General features: G+C 41.1%; 1 protein-coding gene across 3 annotated transcripts in view; it reads right to left on the bottom strand.

The window, feature by feature from the left end:
* Positions 1-1,106: 1,106 nt before the first annotated feature.
* The window catches only part of GALNT17 (polypeptide N-acetylgalactosaminyltransferase 17), a 471,180-nt gene continuing 449,944 nt past the window's right edge, over positions 1,107-22,342 (bottom strand). For all 3 annotated transcript variants that reach the window (XM_068268559.1, XM_068268560.1, XM_068268561.1), the window contains 3 exons: positions 9,079-9,174; positions 4,347-4,514; positions 1,107-1,797 (listed from right to left, as the gene is read on the bottom strand). In XM_068268559.1, the coding sequence (XP_068124660.1) occupies positions 1,669-1,797; positions 4,347-4,514; positions 9,079-9,174 (393 nt within the window). In that variant the 3' untranslated portion in view covers positions 1,107-1,668. The remainder of the gene's footprint in view (positions 1,798-4,346; positions 4,515-9,078; positions 9,175-22,342) is intronic.

Genomic DNA, 22,342 nt, shown 5'->3' with positions numbered 1-22,342 from the left:
ACAGTGCCAAGAACACAAATAACTATGCTGTGCTCTTTTTTTCTTTCTCTGCCTGAAAAAGTTGAACATCAGGAATGGAAGCGACAGTTCCTGTGCAGTTGGAACTTGGTAGGCTCCTGGTTGAAATATAGAGTAACCCTAACTGATAAGGAATGACAGCCATAAAATACTTTCCGGACAGAAAACGGCTTCTAAGAGCTAGAAAGAGATTAAAAAAGGTCCATAGATTCAATTCGATTTAGGCATAGATGAAAGGTTTAATGTCAGGGTTTGAAGTTAGGTGCAAAGTTCAAGATGGGATTACTGGGGGGAAGAGATTGGTGTTAGTATGTTAGTAAAAAGTTAAGATTAGTGCTCAACATAGTTAAGTGGAAGAGGGGCATGTTAGTGAAGATAGGGGCAGGGTTAGTATTAGAGTAAGCAGGAGAGTAAGGATAAAGGAGTCAAGGGAGGTAATTTACAGGAAAACAGAGTTTAATTTGTTAGAATCATATCCAGTGTTAGGATGCTGGAGCCAAACTATAAGCGCATGCACTGATCAATCCTATACAGTATAATGAGATTGTAGGCATCTTGCCTTTTAAATATAAAAGATTTACAGCTTAATTATTTGGTGGTCATACAACGCGGAATGACTCAAAGCACAAGTGCAGGGAATCAGCCTGGAATAAAAGGAACCAAATGGAGTAACTAAAAAAAAAAGAGTTCCAATCATCATTTCTGAGTTGCATGATCTATAAGGTCTTGATCTGAACAAGACATGCTGAGATAATAAGAATAATATATTTGGCATATTTTTGTATGATCCACAGTCTTTTTTCCATTTCATTTTTTTTAAATATTTTAACATGTGTATATTTTTGAACATAGTAAAAATATTTGCATTTTACAATTTTAATCCTGGCATAATTCTCAATTATTATTTTTTTTTTTTTGTAAAATAAACAACTTTGGTTTTCCAAGAAAATAAGGTGGCATACTTATATCAAAATGAATGCCACAATAATTAATTCCAGAATTTATTAATATATAATATTGATCACGCTCATTTAAAAAGTAACAGTAGTCTGCAAACAAATAAAAAATAACTCATTGAAAGACAGCTGTAAACATAAAATTGATATTGTAATTTTGTGCATGAACTGTGCCTTTTTTGCAATGAGTAGCCAATATCCACAGAACATACTTCAAGCAAATATTGCATTTGTGAACGGGCTACCTGTATACTACTTTGGCAACAATTAATTTGGTGTCACTGCCAGTGGTTAACACTCCAGCAGGTGGTAACATACTTTTAAAATACAAAGCCATAATTCATGAGCAACAGGAAATTCACAAGAACAAAAGAGGAAATCATAACTTTTTGGCGGCTACTCCAATGATATTTAATTAAAAGCAAGCCTGGTAAGCTTTTGTTTCATTTAAACTAACCATCAAACATGCAGAATGGATGATTCAGTACTGGCCCACTTAACTCCATTTCAGTTTTCGGTTTTTGTAAAATTAAATCTTGAAAGAAGTTATGCCCCGTTCAAAAACAGAAGAATGCAAGATGTTTTTTTCCCCCAAGGTTTGCTTCCTGATTAACTCCATAGAAATGTCCAGTAAAGAAAGAATTGAAGTCTATATCCAAAGTCTCCAAAATGACTTTTTGTATAATTTCGGTTTCTATTTAATGAAGTTTTTAATTGTCCACCTTTGTCCAGTGCAGCCCCGAAGGATTAAGTCAATGCCTCCATTACCTCTGCTTTCAACTTCTAGGCAACGTCCTGTGCCTTTATTCATTATTGCTCCATTCTGAAATTGATAAAATAACATTATAAACAATAAATATAGTACACCTCAACACACATTTTAAACAGTACCAGTTTGTATTTTTGACATTTCATTTCACCAAATATTTTATTTGAAAAAAATTCAATGTTGGCAAATAAATTATTTTTTTAACTTTAAAATGTAACAACATTGTTGTTAGTGCTCTTGCCTTGCAGCACTGCAGTGATAAGTTTAATTATCATCATTAGTAAACCAGCAGAACCAGCACTTTACTAAAGAACAGTCCTTGGTTATTATGCCTTGATGATGAGTTCCTAGCTGCTCTGAAACTCAAGAATACATTTCACGTGTATCTACATCTAGAACTTGTGCATGCAATCTATTGATTTAACATCTATCAAAGGTCTGCATGTGGAAGGGATTTCTTCATTTTTATTTTTTTTAATCATTGTCACTGTTTGACCTGCAGTGCTACCTGTCGGTGAGCCATAAAGGCCCATTCACACTTACAAAAGCAAAACGCTAGTGATAAATGCTAGCATTTTGCACCACTGATTTTTATGCCATTAACGCAAAAAAATCACTGAATTTCACATTTTTTGAGTGATCACGATTGAAATACATTGCAATCGCCATCACTCAAAAAATGCTAAAAATGCTGCATGTAGTGCATTTTGCATTTAGAGCTAATCGTGAATCGCCGGTGATCGCGGCAGTGGGATCACTGCAACATAGTTTACGTCGACTAGTGCTTTAAAAAGCGCTAGCATTTGCCAGCGATTCAGTGATTAGTGGTAATTGCCTAAGTGTGAATGAGCCCTAACAGTGGATATAGAATTGATGATGAGAAATCGTGGTTCCATGATAGCTTCATTCTGTACCAGATGGAGGTTACTACATGTTTATTAAAACCCTGTTCCAGAAAAAAAAGTAGTTTTAGTCTTGAACAATGTTGAAAAGGATCTGAATCTCTTTTTGGTTTTCACTGCTGTCTGTTTCCTTGTTGGAGGAAGTTTCCTCATTTCCTCTATAGAATCTCCATAGTTTTATTATAAACCCTGGGAGTCCTGGGTACAGGAAATAATGAACAGCAATGCAACCGCAATGGGGTTTCTAACACTTTTCCATGCTAAATTTGTATTTTATACATTGGTTTTGCCTCCCTCTTCAAAGAGGTTTAACTAGCTTCTGTCAGGATGGGAATACATTCAAACAGGAATAATAACAAAAATCCCTTTTCATGCTGTTCCAAAGTAAAACATTTTCCTTGTGTGTTTTAATTTTGAGGGATGCTAAAAAAGTTTAGGTACAAAAAGTAATCATAACAGTATGTCATAACCTCTTATGGTGCCTTCTGAAATGTAGCAGTGTTCCCTCACAGTTTAATATATGGTTTATCGCCTACAGATTCACTTTAAACACGGTAATGAAAACTGTCACAGAGTAGCTGGACTGCAGGGACACATGAATAGATCATATCTAATGAAAATCATTTTCTAGCATTTATACATGTGAGTAATGGCTGACAAAAGTCATTCCCTGCAGAATGGGGTTGTGTGTGAACTGTTGGACTTCAGCAGCTACCCCAATAGATGTGTGTGCTTAGGGATGAATGACATATAAGCGGAATAATAAGGAAATAAAAGAGCAAAGGGCATTCCTGGCATAAGTGGACAATATTTTTTTTGCTAATTGGTACCTCAGGAGATTCTGCAGCCCTTCACATAGTATTATGGTACATCTCTATGGTTTTATGAAATAAAACAGTTCTGTAACATATACTTAGGACTCATTCACACTTGCAATGGAGATAGCCGTGCAACATGCGTGATGGTGCCTTGCATTGAGCTGCTAATTCCATTCACTAAAGTGAATGAGTCAGTGCTGCGCTTTGCCAAAAAATGCGTGCAGCAGTACAATAGTGCATCCCATTGCAGTGCAGCACATGAAGTCTGATCAGACAGCGCAGTCTATGCACTTCTCTTGCAGGTCACACACATACGCATTGCCAAAATTGGCACGGCAACGCATATTGTGGCTCGATTCACTAAAGTGTGATAACTGCTATCACAGCAATTATCTTGCGAGCTGGCACGCGCAAAGGTAAGCATTATCACGCAAAATAATGCTGTTCGCGCGCTAACCTTTGCGCGTGGCAGCTCGCGTGATAACTGCTGTGATAGCAGTTATCACACTTTAGTCAGTGAATCCAGCCCATAGTGTGAATGAAGCCTATTTGATAATTATCAGTATATGTTTATAATGCATTCTATGTTGCTTTCATCTCTCTAGTTCCATAATTAAAACGTACATTTCATGAACCAACATAGAAATAGCTCCTTATGTCCTACTCCTTTATCAACTAAGAGAAGTGGGTAGGGAAACAGTTAACATGCTTTGTTTCGCAAGAATCATGCTTGAGATTAGGCATAAATTGAAACATTAACAAATCTATAAATAAACTAAAAAGCTAGATAAAAAAGAGGATTTCTTTACTAGGATTACATTATCCACAATATTCATAAAGTCTCTGTCTGTAAACAGTAGGTGGCCCCAGAAGAATTGCTTACCTGTATAAAACTCCAGCGTTTGTGGAGTGTGCTTTTCACCTTATTGCAGTCCATGAGCTGAGGGAATTTGCTTTTCTTGTTATCTACCAAACAGCGTGTATCAGGTAAGAGAATTGTGCTCCCAAGTGTTCCCAGATGGAGATAGCCTTCTTTTGTGTATCTTGCAAGCTGGAAACACATTATATTTAAAAACATCTGTTCTGCAAATGCATTCACAAAGGTATTATAGTTACATTTGCAATGTAAAGCAGAAATCTGACTAACAACACAACATCATAAATATGACAAATCCACAAAAGCTATATATAACCAGAATGTGTGATTTAATGTCACTTTTCTTATCATTTTTTCCGCCATATATATTATTACTGTGCAAATAAACTATGGTGTTGGTGGAATGCCAACACCCACCAAAAGAATTTTACCAAATATATTAAACAGTCTCAAATCTGTCTGTTGTAGAGTCAGGCAATAAAATTACTGTGTGAGGGGCATGATCTGTGTGCACATGAGAAAAATAATAACATGTTTTGTTTGCACACAGTCATCACAGGGTTGTGTAATGAGAGTTTGGGCACACTGCCTACCAAGCATTACAGTTTACTGTTGCATAGATGTGGTGTGCACAAGACAATTGAACCAAAATTTAGTGAATTAGGGCCATGTTCTGATGTTTTTGTTTTGACTACAATGTCCCAAGTGGTTTATGCAGTAAATCAAAGAGATTCAGATTATCATGGGGGTTTACTTCCCTCTCAGCTGTTGGCTGCAACTCATGAGGTTTTGGACCACTGGCCTAGTAGGCAACCTTAAATAGGTTTATTCCCAAGTATTTTTGTACAATCAGATATGTGTCCCATTGTGGTTGCACCTTTTGTTCATACTAGAGACCTTAGCTTGTTTAAAAACGGGCTCTATGTCTGTCACCGACACAGGCACCCGCCACACATGTGCCCTCTGCGTGCACCCATGACCGCGCAGGTGCACATGCCCACAGCGCACGCACACATGCCCACCCCTCCTGGCCCCGTCTGCATGTCATTCCCCCAGGTAAGTGTCTCTGCATCCCTGCACATGCGCACAACAACAAAAAAACATACACACACATGGACATAGGATGCAGAAACCCTTGCTTATTGTTAGGTAGGAAAAAATGAATTCACATCCATAGTCACATCCAGATTTAGTGTAGGCACTCCCAAGGGAGATTGGCTCTGATCCTGGATCTGGGGTGCACTCTCATTTCACTTTGCTTTTTTGGAGGTGTAATGTATATGCGTACATATTATAATGCTGCTGGTGAGTTGAGCGCAGGGTGAGCCGAATGATGACTCACCCTTCTGCCGCTCAAATTCCTGGCAGCATCATAGAAACTTGGAGTGCTAAGTAATTTGAACCCCAAATTATCCATGTGTGAGTCACGCACTGTAGCATTACTGCTACAGCAGTGCCCAACTACCTGTTTCAATGTACATTTGCGGTCTTTATTTAAATAAAGTCAGGGTACATTTCTTTTTGCTGTGCTTACTGAAAGGTCCAGTGTACCATGGGATAAGGAGCAATATATAGAATACATTTTTGTCTAAACACAGCTGGCTGCAAATGCATACAGTCCGTTTCAGACTATCCAAAACAGGCTGTACATATGTTGAAGTCATGTGGCTCTTTAAAATGTGTAAGCTATAGCCTCATTATACACCAGCGGTTCTGGATGTGTGCCTGGCTTTCAGGGGCATAAAGAGATGGTTTGCATATCTGGTAGTGATGCATCATGGAAAGCCATAGTTGCTCACTTAATGCTGAAATATTGCAAATACTTTTGAGAAGGCAAAAATATATCCATATAATTAAATTACTGAAATAATGCACTGATCAGGAATTATGCAATACCTTGTTTTGTTTTGGTGGCAGAATGCGCTTGAATACGGTGGACTTTCACTAGCTACTAGCAGGTGGCTCCCTGCAGACACTGAACAGACTCGTAGTTCACTGTTTCACCTGCAGGTGGTATCTGTAGCTTGGATCTCTGTGAACTTACACCTTTTCAACAGCAGGTGACCTCCCCCCCATTTGGTATATATATGTATATATATATATATATATATATATATATATATATATATATATATATATATATACCTAAATTAGCTTATCAGAATTTGCTTAAAATGTTGGAGGAAACCTCAGTGCATGGTTGAAAGCCATGCAAGCATGAGAGCATGAGGAGAGCATAATAGCTCTTTGCAAACAGTGTCCTGACTAAGATTGGAACTTGGTGATCAAGTTCTGCAAGATGAGAATGCTCTCTGCTATGTCACCATAATGCCCACGCAGCTCATACAGTAAAATAAGATGAGTTATGTTCTTAAATTATTTTATTTTGACCAATAACCACGTGCTGAAATAAAGGTAAGAATTTTTATGTATGTATTTTGAATAATCCTATGTGCAAAAAGGCATAATAAGATCCATATTAAATATGGTATAATCAATACATACATTAACCCTGCAGTTACCTCATGCTTCATATTACTAACATGTATTTATTATAAAGTCACTTAGTACATATACACACATGCGGACATACACACACACTTTTTGTTACAAGGGAGTCCCGTTATAAAACTTAAAAATAGTTCACATAGTTTTAGAGTAAACATCTCCTCTCTGTTAGTAAAGTAAACCAGTCTGAAGCAGCTGGCTGCTTCTTCTATACATGTCCTTCTAAAAAAATAAGCATATTGTGATAAAGTTCATTATTTTCTGTAATGTACTGATAAACATTAGACTTTCATATATTTTAGATTCATTACACACAGCTGAAGTAGTTCAAGCCATTTATTGTTTGAATATTGATGATTTTGGCATACAGCTCATGAAAATCCAAAATTCCTATCTCAAAAAATTAGCATATCATGAAAAGGTTCTCTAAACAAGCTATTAACCTAATCATCTGAATCAACTAATTAACTCTAAACACCTGCAAAAGATTCCTGAGGCTTTTAAAAACTCCCAGCCTGGTTCATTACTCAAAACCGCAATCATAGGTAAGACTGCCGACCTGACTGCTGTCCAGAAGGCCATCATTGACACCCTCAAGCAAGAGGGTAAGACACAGAAAGAAAGTTCTGAACGAATAGGCTGTTCCCAGAGTGCTGTATCAAGGCACCTCAGTGGGAAGTCTGTGGGAAGGAAAAGGTGTGGCAGAAAACCTTGGGGGACCTGCGGAAGCAGTGGACTGAGTCTGGAGTAGAAACATCCAGAGCCACCGTGTACAGGCGTGTGCAGGAAATGGGCTACAGGTGCCGCATTCCCCAGGTCAAGCCACTTTTGAACCAGAAACAGCGGCAGAAGTGCCTGACCTGGACTACAGAGAAGAAGCACTGGACTGTTGCTCAGTGGTCCAAAGTACTTTTTTCGGATGAAAGCAACTTTTGCATGTCATTCGGAAATCAAGGTGCCAGAGTCTGGAGGAAGACTGGGGAGAGGGAAATGCCAAAATGCCTGAAGTCCAGTGTCAAGTACCCACAGTCAGTGATGGTCTGGGGTGCCATGTCAGCTGCTGGTGTTGGTCCACTGTGTTTTATCAAGGGCAGGGTTAATGCAGCTAGCTATCAGGAGATTTTGGAGCACTTCATGCTTCCATCTGCTGAAAAGCTTTATGGAGATGAAGATTTCATTTTTCAGCACGACCTGGCACCTGCTCACAGTGCCAAAACCAATGGTAAATGATTTACTGACCATGGTATTACTGTGCTCAATTGGCCTGCCAACTCTCCTGACCTGAACCCCATAGAGAATTTGTGGGATATTGTGAAGAGACAGTTGAGAGACGCAAGACCCAACACTCTGGATGAGCTTAAGGCCGCTATCAAAGCATCCTGGGCCTCCATAACACCTGGGCAGTGCCACAGGCTGATTACCTCCATGCCACGCCGCATTGAAGCAGTCATTTCTGCAAAAGGATTCCTGACCAAGTATTAAGTACATAACTGAACATAATTATTTGAAGGTTGACTTTTTTAGTTTTAAAAACACTTTTCTTTTATTGGTCAGATGAAATATGCTAATTTTTTGAGATAGGCATTTTGGGTTTTCATGAGCTGTATGCCAAAATCATCAATATTAAAACAATAAAAGGCTTGAACTACTTCAGTTGTGTGTAATGAATCTAAAGTACATGAAAGTCTAATGTTTATCAGTACATTACAGAAAATAATTAACTTTATCACAATATGCTAATTTTTTGAGAAGGACCTGTATGTAGGGCAACTAAATAGAGGCAAAAAAATGAACTTATTTTATGTATTGTCTTAGAAATAGAATGATTATGACTATAAAAATACTATAATAATAACTCTTATTATCACCAAGTTTTAACATTTGCAAAGACATTATTAAGTGATTGCCTGATATGTTGTTTTTTTTTTTTTTTTAGAAGACTGCATAAAAAAAATCAACCATTATTTTATTTTTGAAGAGACTAATTAATCTGCCACAGATGTGCCTGATAATTAGATTTGCTAATAAAAGGGTAGAATAATATCACTTCAGTGGTTTTATGAATACTTGCACTTGATAAACAAGCCCCAAAGTAATGCAGTCACTGCAAGCTCATTATCCCAGAATAACCAAAACTATCACTGTTTAATTGTGTAAATCTTTGTAATCATCTGTATGTGACTCTAACCGATGAACTGTGGGCTATAAAACAAATAGGAAAATATCTAACCTGAGGGGCCCATCCATGACAAGGGTACATTATAGCTGTATGATTCTCCTGTGGTCCTTGGTCTAGACAGACATCCTTAGCTTTATTGTTCCGAAGCTGTGGTAACCAAAAAAAAATTCAGAAATAAAAGTCAGAGAATTATGTATTTTACTTAAAACAGCAAAATCTATTTTAAAATGTTAGGGACAAACAATAAATCATGGTTAAAGCTACATGACTTATTCATTTTAAAGGACACTTGAAGTGAAGGGACTATGGAAGCTGCCATATTTATTTCCTTTTAACCTCTTGAGGACTGCAGTGCTAAACCCCCCTAGTGACCAGGCCATTTTAAGCAAAATGTGCCACTGCAGCTTTAAGGCTAAGCTGCAGATCTGCACAACACAGCACACACGTGATTTCCCCCCCCCCTTTTCTCCCCACCAACAGAGCTCTCTGTTGGTGGGGTCTGATCGCCCCCAGATTGTTTTTTTTTTTGTTTACAAATATTTTTGTTTCTTTTTTTATTAAAAAAAGCGTGTTCTTTTAAATCTATTCCCTCCCTCCCTCCCTCCTTCCCCACAGCCAGCCAATTGTGGCGATCGGCTGTCATAGGCTTCTGCCTATGAGAGCCGATCGCTCTCCAGTGTCCCAGGGGGACAGCCGTGTCACATGGCTGTCCCCAGTACAGCGCTGCTGCCGATCGCAGCGCTGTACGGGTAAATAGACGGCGATCACGCCGTCTATCAGTCTCCCGAGCGGCAATAGCCGCTCGGAGACTGAAGAGGGGGCGGAGCTCCGCCCTCCGAGAATGAGATGCGCGCGCAGCGTGCGCGCGATCTCATTCAAAACAGAGCCCCAGGACTTTACGCCAATTGGCGTTAGGCGGTCCTGGGGCTGCCGCCGCGGCCACGCCTACCGGCGTGACGCGGTCGGCAAGAGGTTAAACAATACCAGTTGCCTGGCAGTCTTGAGCTATTTGGCTGCAGTAGTTTCTGAATCGCACACCTGAAACAAGTATGCAGATAATCTTGTCAGATCTGACAATAATGTCAGAAACCAGGGCCGGATTTATCATAAGGCACACTAGGCGCGTGCCTATAGGCGGCCCGTTACTAAAAGGCGGGCCAGTAGCCTCCCAAAGTGTCCCCTTGTCGCTCTCTCTCTCTGAGGAGAGCAGAGCGCCGTTAATATAGCCAGAAGCAGCGGCTGGAGAGGTGCAGCTCTATGGGGCGCATTCCTCGCTGCTCTGATCACCCTCTGATCATCCTGAAGTGACAGTCCCCGACAGCGGCGCCCTCCTGTCACATGCCGCAGCCCCCGCTGTCATCAAAGAGATGTGGCCGTCTGTGGTGCTAGCGTTGCTAGGCAACGCTGCAGGAAGCCAGCGCCTCATGGGAGAGAGAAGAACCCGGCTTCCTGCTATTGGAGGAGTCTGACTGTGCGGTGCATGCGAGGATAGGAAGAGCAGGCTGGCTCAGAATGTGCACAATGCAGGTATTTGAAACAATTATCTTTCCTTCGGCTCAGTAAAGTTACACGCATCATGTCACGACTGACGTCTCTCTACTAACTTCACTATCTGTGGCGGGAAAGGGGGAGAGTAGGAGAGGAGTTCCACAGACTCTGCTGCTTGTGTGAATCACAATGCGCTGTGTGACAGTCTGCCTGCACTTAGCCAGAGAGAGGTCTGTACTCTGTCCGGAGCCAGGCCAGCTGCCAGACCACTGTGCTACTGTGCAAGGGCCAGGGAGCCATCATCAATCATCATGTAGCTGACCACAACACACTGAGAGGAGGACAGCTAGAAGGACAGCGAGAGGTACTAAAAACCAGATGGACAGGGGACCAGAGACCAGGCTGCCTGAAAATAGACCAACAAACTGTCTCTTTCCCACACACACACACTATGATAATACCCTCAGTCGAGCTCACAAACTAATCCTATCATAGTCTAATCATGTACTACCATATTCTTTTATATAGCACTGACATCTTTTCCAGCACTTTACAGAGTACATAGTCATGTCACTGTCCTCAGGGAAGCTCACAATCTAATCCTACCATAGTCATAATCTAATGTCCTACCATAATATTACTATGTATTTATATAGCACTGACATCATCTGCAGCACTTTACAGAGTACATAGTCATGTCACTGTCCTCAGGGAAGCTCACAATCTAATCTAATCCTACCATAGTCATAATCTAATGTCCTACCATAATATTACTATGTATTTTTATAGCACTGACATCATCTGCAGCACTTTACAGAGTACATAGTCATGTCACTGACTGTCCTCAGAGGAGCTCACACTCTAATCCTACCATAGTCATAGTCTAATGTCCTACCATATTATTATTATGTATTTATATAGCACCGACATCTTCTGCAGCACATTACAGAGTACATAGTCATGTCACTGACTGTCCTCAGAGGAGATCACAATCTAATCCTACCATAGTCATAGCCTAATGTCCTACCATATTATTATTACGTATTTATATAGCACAGACATCTTCTGCAGCACATTACAGAGTACATAGTCATGTCACTGACTGTCCTTAGAGGAGCTCACACTCCTATCCTACCACAGTCATAGTCTAATGTCCTACATATTATTATTTTGTTCAGTGCATAATCTTCTGCAGAGTATTAGCGCAGTTGAGCACTTTGCTCACCTGTCCTGCCTGCTTGCTCCTTCCTGTGAGCTGCTGTCTTCTACTGACCTAGCAGCATGTATGCACTTACTTACCCCACCAGTTCATGGGGTCACTCCATGCACCGGGAGATGACAGCACAGAGGAGAGGCGAGTGAGACTGCTCTGCTTTGGTAATACTCTGCATTTAAAGTGGATCTGTGGTGAAAAACTAACTATAACAAGTAACTTGTCTATATTTCTTATCTAAAATTTAGATAGTTTGCACAGCAAATCAAGCTGCAAAAAGCTTAAACTGTATATGATTGATTCTTCCTGTGATGCAATGATAGCAGCCATGTTCTTCTTGTCACATTACACAGGCAAGCTAATAGCATCTCCAGCCCTCATTATCTGCTTGTTGCTAGTAATATCAGCCTCTGATAAATTATACATTCCGTTGGTGAGATCTGCATTGTTGGTATTCTCTACTCATCTTTGGTAATATCTACATTGCCTTGTGTGGTTTTATGTAATAAAAATGTGTGTGGTTTGAGGGGTGTGGCCTGTGTTAAGGGGCGGGGTTTAGGGCGCTACACCTTATGTGCCTATAGGCTCCTGAGCTGTAAATCCGGCTCTGTCAGAAACTATATAGATATACAAAACTCCACAGTAACAGCCCCCAGAACCACACCTGATTTCCTATACTGGGGCACCTGTAGCTGGCTAGCTTTACTGAGTGCACCAACACCTGGCTACAGGAGGCCCCTATGCTCTGCTACCTATGGGGGAAGGAGACCTTCAGCTGACTTCCTATACTGGGGGCACCTATGCTTGGCAACCTATATTGAGGGCACCTACACATGAGATCCTATACTGAGGGCGCCTATACCTGGCTACCTACCTATACTGAGTCTGAGGGCATTTTTTTTTGGGGGGGGGGGGGGCGCACTGCGGCTATAACACGTGGTGCAAATTGTCTGTGCTGTGCTGTCATTCTAAATGGGGGGGGGAGGAGCTAACTGTCCCACTGATTGTTTTCATTAATATTCCTGAAAGGTTCTAGCCTTCATTTTTAAGTATATTCAGGATAATGCACTCTTTCCATCCATTCGTGGTTATTAATAGTATTTTTCTATTATACATATGTGATGTGTCACGGAGATCTGAGCATTTGGCGTGATGTGTCACGACGTCAAAAAGGTTGGGAACTACTGTCCTAGGAGATATCTCAGGAGAAAAGGTGAATTGCATATGGGCTTGTGTGTGTGTGTGCGCGTGCGGGAAGAGGATGAAGTGGGGGCACAAAAATGAGGTTTCGCTCAGGGCACTGTGAAACCTAAGGCCGGCCCTGGAGGACCAGTATTCCTGGAATACAAGACATTGCCAGCATTCATCTTCATTTAAATTCAGAATCGTAATTTTCTGATAAACTATGGTAACATTTTCAAAATAAAATCCATCTAGTTCAAGTCTTGTCCCATGTTTCTATTTCTGCAGCACTCATATACATGTGGCTGCAAATGTGAAAATGAATGTGAAAAGAAAAATGCCACAATCTGCAGACTCTGTGTATTGTTCTTAATGTTATGAGTGCTATTTTGCAGCCAGAAAACACCAGCTTATGAAAACTCCTAGTGTATGCCCTAGAAAAACATGTGACTTGTAAGCTTATGTCTTGGACTAGTGAGAGTGACAGTCAGAAGTTGCAAGTTAGGATAACCCTTTTAGTAGCTTGACAGAGACCACACCAACTGAAATTATTTTAAAATTAATCAAATTTGGTAATTAGTAAATACATTCTACTAACACACAGGTTTACACTAACCGAATATGTAAAGGTAATTGAATCAGTCCAAACTAGTAGCTGCTGACATTATGATGGGTTCTGATGGCTAGATGAACGCTTAATACCCTTATGTATTTTATTTATTTTAAGCATGTATATAGAGCAGTCATATTACCACTACACCACCATGATGCCCTGGTTATCTTTTGGTTTTACTTAATGACACTTTGTCTTCTAAATAACACTTACTTTTCTTTTGAAGTATATTTAGTGTATTTGATTTTTTTCACTACAAGTTCTGCAGTACAAAACAAAGTCTAACCTGAGCATCCTAGTACCTTCTTTAGGATGTAACACTGTTACTTTATTCATTTTAATGTAATTAATTCAATTAATAATATCAGGATATATTTTACATGCTAATTATTCAAATATACTTATTATTATTATTTTAGTATTTATATAGTGCTGACATCTTCCGCAGCGCTGTACAGAGTATACTGTCTTGTTACAACTGTCCCTCAGAGGGGCTCACAATCTAGTCCCTACCATAGTCATATGTCTATGTATGTATCGTGTAGTGTATGAATCATATTCTAGGGCCAATTTAGGGGGAAGCTAATTAACTTATCTGTATGTTGTTAGGATGTGGGAGGAAACTGTAGTGCCCGGAGGAAACTCACATAGACACAGGGAGTACATACAAATAGAGATGGCCCGAACGGTTCGCCGGTGAACGGTTCCCGACGAACTTCCGTGGTTCGCGATCGCAGAGAACCGCAAACTTTTCCGGATGTTTGGTTCACCCCCATAGTGCATCATCAGGGTAAACTTTGACCCTCTACATCACAGTCAGCAGGCACATTGTAGCCAGTCAGGCTACACTCCCTCCTGGAGCCACTCTCCCCCTTATAAAAAGCAGGCAGCGTCAGGCATTGGACTCACTCGTATGCCTGCATTAATTAGAGAAGGGAAAGCTGCTGCAGACTCTCATAGGAAAAGCTTAGTTAGGCTCTTGTAGGCTTCTTAGCTTGCTCCTTGCTGATTCTTATTGCTAAAAAGCACCCCTCAACAGCTCTTTTGAGAGCTAATCTTGTTCATGTGATCTATATTTTTTTTTTGTGGCCCACTGACACTTGTGTTGCATAGACAGCCTTGGTAATTCCTACTGTGTGTGCCACTGCCAGGCCCAGCACATTCAGTGACTACCTGTCACACACCCACGATAATAAGGTCGTTGCTTCATTGTGGACAGACCAAATTTGATCAGCTGGACAGTCACTGTTCTGTCATTCAGCTACCTCAGCCTGGCGACCATATGGGCTGGAAAGCCGCCATCACCTGCACTATTGTCATGGTGCGCACCAGTCCAGCACGGCCATCACTACACAAACACTGCATACCTTTCACTGCATCTTTGACTGCACATTGTATTATACTTGGCAGTCAGTGCATACCTTTCGCTTGAATGAATTGCAGACTTGCCCTCCATAACAGATTCTCGTTAAAGGATTTAAAGTTGATTCATCTCATATACAGCAGGGCCTCGAAAGTCATCCTGTATTGTTATTTTTGGTCACTACCTCAGGACGTGCATGCCATGCCTGCTGCCTTCCTTGGATGTGTAGTAGTTGTTCCTGCTCCTTTGCCCACAGCGTGCCTGCTGTCTTCCTTGGATGTGTGGTGATGGTAGCCGTTTTTTAGGCTCCCACTTTGGACCGGAATTGAACCAGGATTCCCCGACCATTACCCGTGGTTACCAAGCTACTGAGAAAGTACCATCGAAGGTTTCACACAGTTGAATGAATGGCAGACTTGCCCTCCATAACACATTCTCGTTAAAGGCAAGTGGTGTCATCTCTGGTACACAGCGCTCAGTCAAGGGTCCATCTGACCATCTGACCACAAATGCCTGGTCTGCAAAGCACGGTCAGGGCAGGTACATTACTTATACAGCAAATGGGTCCTTACTTGGATGTGTGGTAGTGGTGGTAGCCGTTTCTCAGGCTCCCACTCTGGACTGGAATCGAACCCTGATTCCCCGGCCATTACCCATGGTCACTCACAATGGCAGACTTGCCCTCCATAACAGATTCTCGTTACAGGTACTGAACAGCCACCAGAAAGTGTAATTTAAAAAAATATATGTAAGCTTTAACAATGGTAGAGAAAAAAACATTGAAAGTGGATAAGGCAGTCAGACATGACCTGATATCACTGAGAAAGAGCAATCTCGCCATAGTGCGCACCAGTCCAGCACGGCCGTCACAACACAAACAGCTGTTTGCGGTGCGTTACACAGTGAGTTTGGTGTGTCAGTGTGAAGTAGTACTCTAATTACACTACCTGATTGATGTATACACATACAAGATGTTTTAAAGCACTTTAGGCCTGCAATTTAGCATTCAATGTGATTTCTGCCCTTAAAACGCTGCTTTGCGTCAAATCCAGATTTCTCCCCGGGACTTTTGGCATACATCCCACTTCGCCATGCCACCCTCCAGGTGTTAGACCCCTTGAAACATCTTTTCCATCACTTTTGTGGCCAGCATAAGTGTTTCTAGTTTTCAAAGTTCGCCTCCCCATTGAAGTCTATTGCGGTTTGCGAAAAGTTCGCGCAAACCGAACTTTCGCGGAAGTTCGCGAACCGAAAATCGGAGGTTCGGGTCATCTCTATATACAAACTCTGTGCAGATAGAGCCCTGACTCGGATTCAAACCAGGGACCCAGCACTGCAAGATGAGAGCGCTAACAACCATACTGTCCAGATTAACCTATCAGCCTTATCCAAATTATTTGGCATAACAAAAAAATTATTGTTAAAGTGAATCTGAAGTGTATTAAAGATTGGCTTCCCCAAGCCTTATTGAGCCGCCACTTCTTGCTGGAACCCTCTTCTTCTTCACAGCCATGCTACCCATTGTGTATGAGCGTGGCCACGTTGTGCAGGCACTTGTTGGGTTAGTGACTGCTCAGTAGGATGGAGCCACTTGCACGCATTATTGTTAAATATTTTAAAAGGGTCCCAGCGCAGGAATGAAGGGGCTTAAAAAGACATAGAAAGCCTCTGAACCATCCAGAGGCTTTCCTCTACTGAGGTAAGTATCTAGTATTTTTCTTCACTTCAGGAATGCTAAAATTTCAGCATATACAGTATGTGACAACAAGTGGCCTAAAAAAGAAATTTCAAACATCTAGTAAGAAAAATGCCATTTCCTCTTCTACCTATAAACTATACACAGCTCTGCACTGTCTATTTTTGAATATACACAGACCAACCCAAGAATAAAATTGTATTGAATGATCTAATACCTAGATTAGGCTTAAATTAAATGATACAGTTTGGGAATTTTAACTTAAAATAATAGGGGGTTCTGTGGAGTCCTGCAATAAACATAAACAGACACTTACCTGGGGCTTCTATCAGTCGCCTGCAGCTGTCATGTCCCACGCCGTCCTCCTCTGACCACTCATTCCCTGCCACCGACACTGGGCAATAATTCGTCTAACAAGACGAATAATGCGCACTCCCGCTCACGTCCCCGGGAGCTTACTGCGCAGCTGCAGACGCGTGACACGCGTAATTAGACCGGGACCGGCGGCGGGAACGAGTGATCGGAGAAGGACGGCGCGGGACATTACAGCTACAGGGGGCTGATAGAAGCCCCAGGTAAGTGCCTGTTTATGTTTATTGCAGGACTCCCCAAAACCCCTATACGAATGTAAATTATATTTTACCAGCTGTTCATGCCAGTCAGATAGGAATTTTGATTTGTGATTTTTGCTGAATATGCAGAATAATTTTTAACAAGCAGTAAAGCTTTATTGTTTAGAACATACTGCGTGTGGCCACCATAGCCCTGGTGGCAGTATATACTGTATTACTATGAAGATTTTAGAAAAGCTCCTTTTTTCATTATAATAAAACAATATTTACATCTTTGTTAAAATTATAGTGATGAAACCACACTGAACAATTTTCTCTGTGGAAATAAATGTTAAAGATTATGCTCTTCACCAAACCCAAGAGTATTAGTTTCATTTTCATTTCTAACATAATATATGTTCCAAAAACTTTATTTTCTTATCTGTAATGAACCAATAATTGAGCCTTCCTGTGGAATTGTAAATATTCTATAACCAGTGACAGGGGATATAAAGGTGGAAGCTGAAAGCAAGGTGAAATATAATGATAATTAATTCCAGGATTAGATTTATTTTTTTCAAGTGATTGTTCTAGGTGCAGTTACAGCCCCCTCCCCACCACCACCACCACAAAACTGCTATGTTACTAATCTTTCAATAACACTCTCTGCAGTCTTATTTGACCCAGGTGACTGACAATTATCAAATGTAGTGGGTTGCACCTTTGTTAGACCCTTGTTACAGGAATAAAATGCTGGAGATGCTACCCTCAACACAGAGGGTGGCCAAAATGCAGCACTTCCATACCAAGATGAGACAGGTGCTGTATTCTGCTGTTTAGGTGGTGGCACAGGAAAGTAGTGCCACTAGCAAATCTCCCCTGTCTTTAATAACAAGGCAATTTGCTGCTGATGGTGATGTGTCAATCACGTCTAATATGAGATCCTTCCTCCGTGTTTATCCTTCCTTCTGGATCCACCCTCAGGGAACACCTCGAACCAACAGGTATCCAAACAACTTGGGCTAATGATCACTGAGGCCATTCTGAGGAGCAAGAAAACTTGGGACTTCTAGGTGTGCAGTCTTGACCTTAGGCTAGAGCTGTCACAATTTGCTATGGAACTTTTGGCTTATCCCGCTTCAGTTGTCCTATCAGAAAGGACATACAGTGCAGCTGGGGGGATCATGACAGACAAATGAAGTCGCCTAGCACACAGCAGTGTGGATTATTTACCATTTATAAAAATGAATGAGGTGTGGATACCGGATGGTTAAAGCACAAATGTATAATATGTGTAATTTTGTCCTAATTGATATAATTTCATTATGTAATTTAACAAATTATTATTATTATTATTATTATTATTATTATTATTATGAATCTGGCACATGCCAGTTCTTCCTGGCCTCTTGTACAGAGGCTGAAAGTAAAATATTTATTCGGCAGGTAATTGCCCAAGTTTTAATAGTTTTTAATTTTTTAGTAGATTTGTTTCAATTAAAAAGGTTATAGGTCCCACTAAAGATTGGAAAAGTTTGTAAATTATTTATTGTAATTTCATTTTTTAACATCAGAAATTCACAATAGCCTGGCACTTCAACTGGTAGATGTACACTTTGTACATTATTAAGAAACAGAGTGGGGCATTATCAAAACTACGGGGAGCAAACTCAGGTTTTTGGTGTTGCTATCTTTACTTTCATTGTTCTGCACCTTCTCCCGTTTTACTAAATACATTAATCTGTTGTGATGAAACGCGGAAAAGCCGCTGCCTCTCAAGGTGAGGCGGCTGTTTCCGCGTCCAGCATGGCGTCACAACGCGGAAAAAACGCCACATGCCGCATAGGCAGAACGGCGGAATCCGCATTGGTAACGGCGGAATCCGCATTGGTAACGGCGGAATCCGCATTGGAGGCGGCTCCCGCACTCGGTTCACTGGATACATTGCAAAACAGTACTGGTGTGGCTGGGACTGATAGTCCACCAAGATTCAGACTTACACGCGCGCGAGCACAGAGGCAGAGCTTAAATAACAGCCAGAAGGGAGTCAGCTGACCAGGCGGGTCAGCTGACATTTTCCACTACTCTCATTGGTCCAGCAATTAGGGAGGTCCTGGAGAGGTCCTTGTGTATGTACACTGCTGGCTGTTCACTTACTCTTTGTCTGGCGTTGCGAACACATACGTGGGAGCACTCAGACCCGTAGTTAGATCCTTAAGTGTGCCGGGACCAGCTGGGGCTGTAATCCGACACTTAGCTAGATTCTGTTGATAGCTTAAAGTACTAGTTTGATTGCGATTATCTGTTATGACCTTCTGCCTGCCTGACCATCCTCTTGTATTCTGATCTTGTACCTTGCTGTTCTGATACTCTGTTGCCGAACCCTGGCTCGTCCTTAGACTCTGCTTCTGCCTCTTGATCTTGTACCTCGATATTTCTGATACCCTGTTGCCGAACTCTGCCTGTACCTAGACTCCGCCTCTGCCTTCTGAATCTGTACTTTATCTGTCCGTGTGTTACGATCTGGCTTGTCTGACCTCGAGAACCAACCTCACTATTGGAGGCGGTTCCCCGTCCTGTTAGTGACACTTTCTCCTGAGTGTCACTCTCAGACTTACCTTCCTACTCGCAGCCTGACTCCTCCCGCCTTGGAGAGTTCAGGTCTTCGGAAGGAAGCCGTGCAGTACTCCCCACTGCACTGAGGCTCAGTCCTCTTAGTGTTACTGTTACACTAAACACTACACTCTACTCAAGTACAGAGGTTAGCTGGTATATCGGATTATTGGTGATACTGCAGATCACTTATAATCTGGTATACATCTGTATTCCCAGTGATACTGCAGATCACCGGTAATCAGATCCTCTCTGTGCTCCAGCGTTCGTTACATCTGTGTATTCTTTTGAATTGCTTAATACTGTGATGTTTTAAATTCAGTCATACACAAGCTGCTTGGAATGATAGACTCCTTTGTGACAGTAACTTGCTAATTTTTTATACATATAAGTTGTGCTTCCTGTGGCTTGTGAGGTATTTTATTTGGTTAGGATATAAAACAGTAAAGTGATGTTATTTCTTAAATTACACATGTCCCACAACAACCTTAACCACAAAGCAACACATTACTATTAAAGCTGCAGTGTGTTAGAAACGGGTAGTAGCCAAAAGATACATGTTTCAAATAAAACTCCCATCATAAATTTAATTAAAAATTCCACAATGTACTCTTAAAGCTTGATAAATACCCTGCAGTGCATTGGTTGTACAAAGCATTCTCAGAGCAGCCGTAAAAATGCGTAATTATTGTAAAGACAATAAAGGAGGCATACATAAAATATTATTTATTCATTGCTGATTTGTAATGTAGACAGAGTCCCTTTAATGTCTAAATATATCTGAGATTGCTATTTCTTTGTTATATGTTAAGTTTTCACATTAGTGTTAAAGACCAACAGCAGGCTTAGATCTAAATATAGGATATGCAAGCATAGTAAACCATTATCCATATGTTAAATTTTTTATTCAAATGAGGCATATGTAGCTAAAAATACAGTTTAAAAATGTGGTTAATATGATCTGAAGCAGTAAATCGGGCAGCATTTCTTTGGGTAGTGCTGCAACTGAGAGTCTCAGCATCATCTTCTCCTAAGGCTTTTAGCGCATTGCACTGAGTATTTGAGGTCATTGCTGTCTGCAGATGTGTAAAGTTGTGTTTACATGTTTTACTTCTGTTGCCCAATATAAATGTTAATGATTGCTTGAGTGGCAAATTTGGAGTGATTGCTGTACAGACATACTGCATGGCTACCTGCGGAGCAGCCTGTTCAGTTCTATGTAGAGGAGAAGGGGAAGGATGAGTAGCAGGATCCCCACTATGATGATGACTACAATGGCACAACACGAGTGGTCAGGTGAGCAGGTTCCATTGCAGCAGACCACTGGAGATATTGTCATAAATCAATAAATAGAAATATATTTTGAATAAATTGCATAGTGTAAGATGGCAGCCACCATAGTGCAAAGACAAAATACTTTGCAGCTCTAGCCAGTTTGGTAAGGTGACAGTATGCATTAGTGAAACAAAGTCATCTGGATATAACATGACAGAGATGAGATCAAGAGAAGGAAGCTTTCGTTTAATGTTAATGTTTGCTTTAAGTATTATTAAAGTAAACCTGTCATTTTTTTTAAGGAAGAAGTTGGATACTTACTTTGGGGGAGGATAGCCTCTGGATCTGAAAGAGGCTTCCCTTGTCCTGGTACTTCAGCCCATTCCACCATTGGGGTTGCTGAAAAGTGGTCTCCCTGTGCATGTGTACTAGCACTGCCCCGCTTTGGCTTCGGCGGAAATAGGCGAGCCTAATTGAGCTGGTGTTACAGCGCAGGTGCAGATGGCTTGCGCCTGTGCAGTAGCTTGGACCCGAGTGTGATGGTGCTAGTGCGCCTGCCCAAGCTGTGGAAGAGCATTGACCAGTTCTTTTTTGGGGGTCCTAGCATTTCAACAAACCTGCCGAGGAGGATGAGAAAAGTCTCTCTAGGATGCAGAGGATTACCCTCCTGAGGTGAGTACCCTGTATATGAACTTTGTTTTCATTACAGATACAGTTTAAGCATATGTGAAGGTTTTAGGTTAAATTTGATCTGCAGACCTGCAAGCTGCACATAAACAAAAGAGAGGGAGCACCGTTTCCAAAAAAGAGTATGCAGCGTGCCCAAGGTCTCTCCCCAGTGCCTCCTGGGAAGTGCAGTCCAGATAAAACAGAAAGGACCGGCACCGCTGTCTTGTATCAAAGCTCTTTTAATAGCACCAAAGTGGCAGCAGTGACAGACTGCTGTTTCGGTTTACACCTTTATCAAACTGATCAATGCCATACGTATGGCTTTGAGCAGTTTGATAAAGGTGTAAACCGAAACAGCAGTCTGTCACTACTGCCACTTTGGTGCTATTAAAAGAGCTTTGATACAAGACAGCGGTGCCGGTCCTTTCTGTTTTATCTGACCTGCAAGCTGCAGACATCTCAAATGCTCAGTGACTCACTCTCTTGCAGTCTGATCAGTGTAATGACGCTGAGTTAAGCATTAGCAGCTCTACACACAGAGAAAGCCGTTAAACCTTCAGATGGGTTCCTTCAGGTCACATGACTAGATTTTTACACACTATTTAACTATTTTCACATAAAAAATAACATTAAGCAATCAGAAAAGGTGGGT

Source organism: Hyperolius riggenbachi, chromosome 2 (genome assembly GCF_040937935.1).
Source record: "Hyperolius riggenbachi isolate aHypRig1 chromosome 2, aHypRig1.pri, whole genome shotgun sequence".
NCBI lineage: Eukaryota > Metazoa > Chordata > Amphibia > Anura > Hyperoliidae > Hyperolius > Hyperolius riggenbachi.
The sequence above is the reverse complement of the archived record's forward strand: the minus strand, read 5'-3'. Positions and strand labels throughout refer to the sequence as shown.